At 52.3% G+C, this 10,751-nt stretch overlaps 1 protein-coding gene across 4 annotated transcripts in view; it reads left to right on the forward strand.

Moving 5' to 3' along the window:
* Window positions 1-3,504: 3,504 nt before the first annotated feature.
* LOC144683638 (uncharacterized) overlaps window positions 3,505-10,751 on the forward strand; it is a 46,414-nt gene continuing 39,167 nt past the window's right edge. Inside the window, exons 1-2 of one of the 4 annotated variants that reach the window (XM_078546875.1) lie at window positions 3,505-3,732; window positions 4,493-4,873. In XM_078546875.1, the coding sequence (XP_078403001.1) occupies window positions 4,815-4,873 (59 nt within the window). In that variant the 5' untranslated portion in view covers window positions 3,505-3,732; window positions 4,493-4,814. Of the gene's footprint in view, window positions 3,733-4,201; window positions 4,353-4,492; window positions 4,874-10,751 lie in introns of those variants that run through there. The other 3 variants (XM_078546873.1, XM_078546874.1, XM_078546879.1) reach the window with 3 other exon arrangements.

The raw sequence follows: 10,751 nt of genomic DNA on the forward strand, positions 1-10,751 counted from the left end.
GCATCCTTACAATAAAATCTTAACACAAGCCCGTCAGCCCTTTGTAGTTGTTTTTATGGGTGGCAAAGACTCCATAGCACTTGTCAAGAAAGTGCAGGAAGTTGTCCTGGGGAACAGACCTCCAATCAACTAAATATACCAAAAGCAAATTAAACGTTCGGTCATAAAGGCATAGGAACATACAACTAGGAGTAGGCCTGTCAGCCTCTTCTGCTAGTCAATGAGATCATGGGTGATCTGTACCTTAATCCCATTTATGCGCCTTTCTAATTCATCAACTTTCTTGTTTTGCCGATTTCTCTACATAACAACAACCATAACTATACCTCACACTGTTAAAACAACAAATGAAATGTTGTTAATAGAGTTTAAAGTGTACAAACGCATGGGGGAAGTATGCTAAAAACTTTATAAAACACTGGTTAGGCCTCAGCAATATTGTACTCAATTCGGAGAACTATAATTTAGGAAGGATGCCAAAGGCCATGAGAGAGCCCAGAAGAGATTTATTAGAATGACACCAAGAATGAGGGACTTCGGTTAGGACTGGGGAAGCAGTGGTCACTCTACTCAGAGTAGAGGAGATTGAGGAGATTTGAGGCAGGTGTTAAAAATCTTGAATGGTTTTGATAGAATACTAAAGAGAAACTATTTCTAGTGGCAAAAATGCTGGTGACCAGAGGACACAGGATGAAGGTGATTGGCAAATAACTCGAATCAACGCGAGGAAACATTTTTTTTCCACAGCGAGTTGTTTTGGCCTGGAATGCACTGCCTGGAGTGAAGGTGGAAGCAGGTTCGGAAGTAACTTTAGAGGGAGAATTGGTTAAATACTTGGAAACATTTGCAGCCCAACGTGGTTGAGTAGGAGAGTGGGACTAATTGGACAGCTCTAACAAAGAGCCTGCGCAGTCACCCAAGGCCACATTGCCTCCTTCTGTGCTGCATCGTCCCATGATTCTGCCAACTGAATTCCTTGGATAGGAAACGCTTGACGACTTCAAAGTTCCCAACCGTGCGAGTCAGCCTTTGCCAGGTGCAAGACCGATGAAAGTTTTTTTTAGCGAGTCAGTGTGAGTCAGCATTTACCAAAGGCTCTATCAGTGCGAGCCAGTGTTTAGAGAGTGACACATAAACAGAAGTCAGTGTTTAACCAGAAAATGGAAGAACCAGCCCTCAGTTTTTTGTCTACGATTAAGAGGCTCTATCAGATTTTCCATTGCAAGGCATAATGTATCGGCTCTTCCCCGGTGTGTGGGCGGCTCTTACAGGCAGTGAACGTCTTAATCCTAATGACTCATCGGCCCCGCCTATCATTTTATGGTTAATTTAGCCAAACAAGATTATGTTAAGGATAAAAATAAGAAACTAGAATGAGAGAAAAATGTTCAGCCTACTTCAGTCTTTTGGTTCCCTTACACAACCCCCGATCAGACGTGACCTTATTCAGCTTACTTCCGTTTTAACACAAAGCACTAGGCCGTTACAGAGCCTTCGGACTAAATTAACTCGGACAGGAAATGTTAGTTCACTAGGTAACGTCCCAGCCACGAAAGCAAAGGCTATGCGGCGGTTTCATTGTGACAGCGGATTTCCTGCAGCCTGCATGCAGTGTTCTCTGATCAGCCGGGCGCTCTCATTGCCTGCACGTCCTAAATTGTTTACTTTCCAAACTTGTAACTTGAGTCCTTTGAATAGCCCCGAGCAGAATTATCTTCTGAATAGTTGTGAAACTGTACAACCAACTTAAGACCTAGCATCAAGAATCTCGGAAAATAATGAGAAAAGCTCGGGGCTGTTCCTTTGTTCGGGGACCCAGGTGTGTACACCAGCAAAACTTTACAAGGAATTTGGACAAATAAACAAAAGAAAAATACCCGCTGAGATCGAGTTTGTGTAATAAAATGACAGAATCTATGTTATTAAAGAGCCTTCCTTCCCACAACACCTTTCGAGGATGCCTAGTAACAGACAAAGGGCACCAGCTCCAAGTAGGCCGTTCATCAGAGATCAAACTCACACAGACAGGAGAAAACATACCTGCATATGCACAGGAGCAAAACCAGATGCACACACGGGGGAAACACACACACACACACACACGGAGGAGCAAAATACAAGTTTTAAACACGGGGGCAAATCCCAAGTAAACACACAGGGGCAAACCCACATTCACAGAGGAGCAACACACAGAGGCTGAAAACGTACATGCACAGGAGCAAAACAAACACGGGAAATACACAGAGGTCAAACACATACATGCATACACAGGGAGAATGCACAGCGTGCTAATACAGGGGCCAAACACACTGAGCAAAACGCATACACATGGACAGAATATCCACACACACAGTAAAACACGTACAAATACACACACACAGGCAAAATGCACTCGTACCAGGACAAAATTTACACAGGGGCAAAGCTCAAAACTGCACAGTGAAAAATACACATAAACAGGGTAAAAAAACAAGCATATACACAGGGGTAAAATACACAGACAGGAGGGAAACACACATAAACACAGGGCCAAAGCAACACAAACAGGGGTAAACAGAGACATAGGTGCAAAAAAACACATACACAGGGATCAATACGTGTTCACATACACAGGGGTAAAGTGCAGGTACACGTAGGGGCAAAACAAATTAAACCGGGAAAGCGCCCATACTGGGCCAAAACATACATAGGGGCAGAATATACACAGGGACAAACACTCATACACACAGGGATGAACTACACATAAGCACAGCGAAAATACACACGTAGGGGCAAAACACAGCCACAAAGGGTTTAATCGCCCACACACGGGGACAAAGCACACACAGACGCAAAACACAACATTCAGCACGGGGGAAATACACGGGAAATATACATACACATGGGCAAAACACACACAGGGGAAAACCTACAATCACACACAGCAATTCTGTTACAAGTGGTCTTGCAGAAGTGAATTAATTTAGGACCGCTACTTTTCTGCGTGTTAATTTTTTTTAAGAGCGAGGGAGAGAAGATACATAGAAACCTGGTGCGATACTTCTTAAACTCAAACCGTGGCATAGTTACTGGGGTAGCTCCGGTTCAAAACAGCGGGCGTCAGCAAGCAGTAACCTATAATTTTAACCTACAATTACTGCTCTCCAGACCTCCTAATATTGGCGGCTGATGTACAAACTGTATTAAGTTCCTTGGAAACAAATGGTGGGATCAGATGACCGCTTAAAAACCTGCAGAAATATAGGCTGAAATAATTTGGCAGCCTGCCTCACTGTGAGCGCCCGCCCTTAACAGTGTCGGGGAGTGCTCAGTTTTCAGTTAGAAGCACTCGTACTAGTGATCATGGCGATCGCATCGCTCACACACGAGGGGGAAGAGCGCTGAGGGTTAAGGCGCTGTTTTGAATAATTAAAATCACCAACTTTGAAAATGCACCAACAGAATATGGCAATCGCGATTTTTTGGAAATGTTTTAATTACTTATTGTGCAACCTCTGTGAGAAATACAAAGGCTGCTGTTTGGCGAGAGTAGATAATGCTGACGGCGGAAGCGGCTGTGCGCAACAGTATTGAAATACTGTTGTATATCGCTGATACATGCACTAAATATACCACAAAAATACCGCCGACGGAGGCTGCGCGTTTTGGACAGGAATTGAAACGAAAGTCGAACTGCTTCCTGTAAAATGGAGAAGAAACAGGAATTCGAGCTTATGCAGATCACCACTTGAGGTGACAGGTTTTTACAGCTTTCATCAACAGCACTCATGGTTGAAATCTGTCTACGTCACTGATCACCCTGCTGGGCGAGTTAAGTGTTGTGGCTGACTTTCAAAACAAGTTCAACCAACAAGAAGCAAGCAAAAAAAAAAGTGGTGATAGTTTATGTATTATGTAATGTATAGTGAATGCAATTCTGCAACAAATATAATTTGCAACAAATATAATGCTCTTATAAACTCGGAGGTTCGATTAAAGAATCATTGAAAGCTCTCCTATTTGCGCGGCTGTTGACTTGCAAAGCTGAGTGTGCGCAATGTTGTTTGCGTCTGATTGTCAGGGGAATTGGAAAGTCACCAACTCCCTCTCCCAGGACAAGTCACAAGAGCGGCGGCGCGGGGAGGGGCTAGAGCGCCTTCTGATTGGCGACCGCTGGCGGTCAGGGTTCACCCAGCGCCCAATTAGAGCGGTGGGAGTGCGCGAGCGTCCGTGCGTCGTGCCCGTGTGGCTTTTTGCGTGAAGACGCCGGCCGTTGGATGGAGACTAGGTAACCGCACTTTTACAACAAGGCGGTGCGACTCCCGCTTGTAGCGGGTTCATATTGTATCCACCAAACTTTTATTGATTTAAAGGTGACACCTCACTGCCTCGTGAGGCTAAATCAATGAAGTTTATTGGTTTTAAGTGCACAGCTCTCTAGTGGCTGTCAGATTGTGCAATTTCTTGGCCTTGCCTCCCTGTTAACCAGCCGTGTGCTTTGTGTCTTTTCTAGGGTGAAACGCTGCGGTCTCCTGAGCTTTAGTTCTTGGTCTTGTTCAGGCTCGACTTGTCAACCCCGCGCCATTTCTCGCTGGCGGTTTTGCTGAGGATTGTGGGAGTCAGGGTGTGGTTGCGGCCGCCGCCCGCGGGGTGGCGCTGCCGAGCCGCCTGGGCTACAACAACAACAAGAGGAAGAGAAAGGAGCGGGGCAAACAGCGGCTACAGGAGCGGGGCAAACAGCGGCTGGACCGGACGAGGGCGCAGTTGGCAACGTAGCCTGCGGGCGAACAAGATTACCCAAGGGCTTGACCTCACGGCCTCTCTCAGCCTCCACCATGAACAACCTCCAGTCCCTGGTTTTGCAGAGTGCAGACAGTCCGGGCAATATTCAGTGGTAAGTACTGAACTGTCCAGGGAACCGCGCTCATTAAAACTTGCGCTCCGGCCTTTCCTCTGCTACCTGTTCCTCCCTGGTTGTTTCTGGTGCGATTCACAAACAATATATCCGCCTACTGGGCAATCTCGGAATTCAACGGCGGACCAATTGATGGGTCACATAAACCGTTTAGCTTGCAACAGGATTTTGAAAACTGAGCGTCATGTAAATAACCCATTGAGAGTCAAAAAGTTGGTGTGTCTTGTTTAAAGAACCCTGCTATTTAATCTTTAACCTCCTCCAATGCGATATATGAATGGAGAGTTACATGGAAGTGTACTTTGCTTTCTGAGTCAGTTATTAATAAGTGAACTGGGAAAACTAAGAGGAAACTTTCAGTTTCTTAAGATTGCTGCTGACAGCCTGTTTCACGGGACAGGTGGAGAGGGACGGGAGCAAAGTGACGGGGGCACCTTGCAATTGTGGGTGTAACAATGAGGGGAGGGGACTGTGTGTAACCCCAACACCCCACCCCCACCCAAAAAATAACTTCAGCACTAGTTGTTTGCAGCGTCACTTGATGACGAGCCGACCTCCAACACTAGACTACCATGGTGCAATAACGCTACACGACCGCCCACCCCGGCCCCCAACACCCGTCTCCGTCGTTCCGTCTTTCTCTGGTCTGTCTGTCCATCTCTTTCTCTGGTCTGTTGGTCTGTCTGTCTCGCTCTCCCTAGTTTCTCTAGTCTGTCTGTGTCTCATCTGTCTCACTCGCCCATCTGTTTCTCCCTCCCTTCTTCGCCCCACTCCCTCCCTCGCCTCCCTCCCTCCCTGCCTCGCCTGTTTGCCTCCATCCCTCGCCTGTCTGCCTCCCTGCCTCCCTCCCTCGCCTGTCTGCCTCCCTCCCTCGCCTGTCTGCCTCCCTGCCTCGCCAGTCTGCCTGTCTCCCTCCCTTGCCTGTCTGCCTGTCTCCCTCCTTTGCCTGTCTGCCTGTCTCCCTCCCTCGCCTGTCTGCCTGTCTCCCTCCCTCGCCTGTCTGCCTGTCTCCCTCCCTTGCCTGTCCCCCTCCTTCCCCCAGATGACCCCCTCGATCCCCCGCCTGTCCCCTCTCGCTCCCACGCCTGGGCCCCTCCATCCTTCCCTCCCACGCCTGGGCCCCTCCCTCCGCCTGTCCCCCTCCCTCCGCCTGTCCGCCTGTCCCCCTCCCTCCGCCTGTCCCCCTCCCTCCGCCTGTCCCCCTCCCTCCGCCTGTCCCCCTCCCTCCGCCTGTCCCCCTCCCTCCGCCTGACCACACACAGCCTGGCCCCCCCCACCTGTCCCCCCCACCTGTCCCCCTCTCTCCACCTGTCCCACTCTCTCCTGTGCCTGTCCCCCTCCCTCCCTCGCTCCCCGCCTGACCCCTCCCTCCTTCGCTCCCCTCACCTGCCCCCCTCACCTGTCTATCTGTCTCTCTCGCCTGTCCTTCTATCTCTCTTGCCTGTCTGTCTGACTCTCTCTCTCGCCTGTCTGTCTCTCTCTCGCCTGTCTGTCTCTCTCTCGCCTGACTGTCTCTCTCTCGCCTGTTTGTCCCTCTCTCTCGCTTGTCGCCTGTCTCTCTCTCGCCTGTCTCTCTCTTGCCTGTCTGTCTCTCTCGCCTGTCTGTCTGTCTCTCCCTCTCGCCTGTCTGTCTGTCTCTATCTTTCGCCTGACTGTCTCTCTCTCGCCTGTGTCTCTCTCTCTCTCACTTGTCTGCCTGTCTGTCTGTCTCTCTCTCGCATGTCTGTCTGTCTCTCTCTCTCTCGCCTGTCTGTCTGTCTCTCTCTCTCGCCTGTCTGTCTGTCTCTCTCCTCCGCATGTCCCTTTCCATCCCCCGCCTGTCCGCCTCCTTCCCCCGCCTGTCCGCCTCCTTCCCCCGCCTGTCCCCCTCCTTCCCCCACCTGTCCCCCTCGCTCCCCAACCTGGGTCCCTCCCTCGCTCCCCCGCCTGTCCCTGCCTGTCCCCCCTCACTCCCACGCATGGGCCCCTCCCTCCCTCCCTCCCTCCCTCCGCCTGTCCCCCTCCCTCCGCCTGTCCCCCTCCCTCCGCCTGTTCCCCTCCCTCGGCCTGTCCCCCTCCCCCTGTACCCCTCTCTCCTGTGCCTGTCCGCCTCCCTCCCTCGCTCCCTGCCTGTCCCCCTCCTTCCTTCGCTCCCCTCACCTGCCCCACTCACCTGCCTGACTCTTTGCCTCTATCCCTCACCTGCCTATCTGTCTCTCTCTCTCTCGCCTGTCTGTCTGTCTGTTTCTCTCACCTGTCTGTCTGTCTCTCTTGCCTGACTGTCTGTCCCTCTCTCTCACCTGTCTGCCTGTCCCTCTATCTCGCCTGACTCTCTCTTTCTCTCGCCTGTCTCTATCTCTCTCTCTCTCTCTCACCTGTCTGTCTCTCTCTCTCTCTCGCCTGTCTGTCTCTCTCTCTCTCTCTCTCGCCTGTCTGTCTCTCTCACTCTCTCTCTCTCGCCTGTCTGTCTCTCTCACTCTCTCTCGCCTGTCTGTCTCTTTCACTCTCTCTCTCGCCTGTCTGTCTCTCTCTCTCGCCTGCCTGTCTGTCTGTCTCTCTTTCTCTTGCCTGTCTGTCTCTCTCTCTCTCTCTCTCTCTCGCCTGTCTGTCTCTCTCTCTCGCCTGTCTGTCTGTCTCTCTCTCGCCTGTCTGTCTCTCTCTCTCACCTGTCTGTCTCTCTCTCGCCTGTCTCTCTCTCTCTCGCCTGTCTGTCTCGCTCTCTTGCCTGCTTGTCTCTCTCTCTCGCCTGCCTGTCTCTCTCTCTCGCCTGCCTGTCTCTCTCTCTCGCCTGCCTGTTTCTCTCTCTCGCCTGCCTGTCTCTCTCTTTCGCCTGTCTGTCTCGCTCTCTTGCCTGCTTGTCTCTCTCTCTTGCCTGCCTGTCTCTCTCTCTCTCTCGCCTGCCTGTCTCTCTCTCTCGCCTGCCTGTTTCTCTCTCTCACCTGCCTGTCTCTCTCTTTCGCCTGTCTGTCTCTCTCTCTCTCGCCTGTCTGTCTCTCTCTCTCGCCTGTCTGTCTCTCTCTCGCCTGTCTGTCTCTCTCTCTCGCCTGTCTGTCTCTCTCTCTCGCCTGTCTGTCTCTCTCTCTCGCCTGTCTGTCTGTCTCTCTCACCTGTCTGTCTGTCTCTCTCTCGCCTGTGTCTCTCTCTCTCTCGCCTGTCTGTCTGTCTCTCTCGCCTGTCTGTCTCTCTCTCTTTTGCCTGTCTGTCCGTCTCTCTCTCTCGCCTGTCCGTCTCTCTCTCTCGCCTGTCTGTCTCTCTCTCTCGCCTGTCTGTCTCGCTCTCTCGCCTGTGTCTCTCTCTCTCTCTCTCGCCTGTCTGTCTCTCTCTCTCTCGCCTGTCTGTCTCTCTCTCTCTCGCCTGTCTGTCTCTCTCTCTCTCGCCTGTCTGTCTCTCTCTCTCTCGCCTGTCTGTCTCTCTCTCTCTCGCCTGTCTGTCTGTCTCTCTCTCTCTCGCCTGTCTGTCTGTCTCTCTCTCTCTCGCCTGTCTGTCTCTCTCTCTCTCGCCTGTCTGTCTCTCTCTCTCTCGCCTGTCTGTCTCTCTCTCTCTCGCCTGTCTGTCTCTCTCTCTCTCGCCTGTCTGTCTGTCTCTCTCTCTCTCACCTGTCTGTCTCTCTCTCTCTTGCCTGTCTGTCTCTCCCTCTCTCTCTCTCGACTGTCTGTCTCTCTCTCATCTCTCTCGACTGTCTGTCTGTCTGTCTCTCTCTCTCGCCTGTCTGTCTCTCTCTCTCGCCTGTCTGTCTCTCTCTCTCGCCTGTCTGTCTCTCTCTCTCGCCTGTCTGTCTCTCACTCTCTCACCTGTCTCTCTCTCTCGCCTGTCTCTCTCTCTCTCTATCTCTCGCCTGTCTGTCTCTCTCTCTCGCCTGTCTGTCTCTCTCTCTCTCGCCTGTCTGTCTCTCTCTCTCTCGCCTGTCTCTCTCTCTCTCTCACCTGTCTGTCTCTCTCTCTCGCCTGTCTGTCTCTCTCTCTCTCTCGCCTGTCTGTCTCTCTCTCTCTCTCACCTGTCTGTCTCTCTCTTTCGCCTGTCTGTCTCTCTCTCTCGTCTGTCTGTCTGTCTCTCTCTCTCTCACCTGTCTCTCTCTCTCTCTCTCTCGCCTGTCTGTCTCTCTCTCTCTCTCTCTCGCCTGTCTGTCTCTCTCTCATCTCTCTCGACTGTCTGTCTCTCTCATCTCTCTCGCCTGTCTATCTGTCTGTCTCTCTCTCTCGCCTGTCTGTCTCTCTCTCTCACCTGTCTGTCCCTCTCTCTCTCTCTCACCTGTCTGTCCCCCTCTCTCTCTCTCTCGCCTGTCTGTCTGTCTCTCTCTCTCTCGCCTGTCTGTCTCCCACTCTCTCTCGCCTGTCTGTCTCTCTCTCTCGCCTGTCTGTCTCTCACTCTCTCGCCTGTCTGTCTCTCTCTCTCGACTGTCTGTCTCTCTCTCATCTCTCTCGCCTGTCTGTCTCTTTCTCTCGCCTGTCTGTCTCTCTCTCTCGCCTGACTGTCTCTCACTCGCCTGACTGTCTCTCACTCGCCTGACTGTCTCTCACTCGCCTGACTGTCTCTCTCTCGCCTGACTGTCTCTCTCTCGCCTGACTGTCTCTCTCTCGCCTGACTCTCTCTCTCTCGCCTGACTCTCTCTCTCTCGCCTGACTCTCTCTCGCCTGACTGTCTCTCTCTCGCCTGACTGTCTCTCTCTCTCGCCTGACTGTCTCTCTCTCTCGCCTGACTGTCTCTCTCGCCTGACTGTCTCTCTCGCATGACTGTCTCTCTCTCTCGCCTGACTGTCTCACTCTCTCGCCTGACTGTCTCACTCTCTCGCCTGACTGTCTCTCTCTCTCGCCTGACCGTCTCGCTCTCTCTCTCGCCTGACCGTCTCGCTCTCTCTCTCGCCTGACCGTCTCGCTCTCTCTCTCGCCTGACTGTCTCGCTCTCTCTCTCGCCTGACTGTCTCGCTCTCTCTCTCGCCTGACTGTCTCGCTCTCTCTCTCGCCTGACTGTCTCGCTCTCTCTCTCGCCTGACTGTCTCGCTCTCTCTCTCGCCTGACTGTCTCGCTCTCTCTCTCGCCTGACTGTCTCGCTCTCTCTCTCGCCTGCCTCTCTCTCTCTCTCTCACTCGCCTGTCTCTCTCTCTCTCTCACCTGTCTCTCTCTCTCTCTCACCTGTCTCTCTCTCTCTCTCTTGCCTGTCTCTCTCTCTCTCTCGCCTGTCTCTCTCTCTCTCGCCTGTCTGTCTGTCTGTCTCTCTCTCTCGCCTGTCTCTCTGTCTGTCTCTCTCTCGCCTGTCTCTCTGTCTGTCTCTCTCTCGCCTGTCTGTCTCTCACTCTCTCTCGCATGTCTGTCTGTCTCTCTCTCTCTCGCCTGTCTGTCTGTCTGTCTCTCTCTCGCCTGTCTCTCTGTCTGTGTCTCTCTCGCCTGTCTGTCTGTCTCTCTCGCCTGTCTGTCTGTCTCTCTCGCCTGTCTGTCTGTCTCTCTCGCCTGTCTGTCTGTCTCTCTCGCATGTCTGTCTGTCTCTCTCTCTCTCGCCTGACTGTCTCTCTCTCTCGCCTGACCGTCTCTCTCTCTCACCTGACTGTCTCGCTCTCTCTCTCGCCTGACTGTCTCTCTCTCGCCTGTCTCTCTCTCTCTCTCTCTCTCGCCTGCCTCTCTCTCTCTCTCTCGCCTGTCTCTCTCTCTCTCTCGCCTGTCTCTCTCTCTCTCTTGCCTGTCTCTCTCTCTCTCTCTCTCTCGCCTGTCTGTCTGTCTCTCTCTCTCTCGCCTGTCTCTCTGTCTGTCTCTCTCTCGCCTGTCTGTCTGTCTCTCTCTCTCTCGCATGTCTGTCTGTCTCTCTCTCTCTCGCCTGTCTGTCTGTCTCTCTCTCTCTCGCCTGTCTGTCTGTCTCTCTCTCTCGCCTGTCTGTCTGTCTCTCTCTC

Source organism: Cetorhinus maximus, chromosome 8, assembly GCF_964194155.1.
Source record: "Cetorhinus maximus chromosome 8, sCetMax3.hap1.1, whole genome shotgun sequence".
In the NCBI taxonomy this organism is placed as follows: Eukaryota; Metazoa; Chordata; class Chondrichthyes; order Lamniformes; family Cetorhinidae; genus Cetorhinus; species Cetorhinus maximus.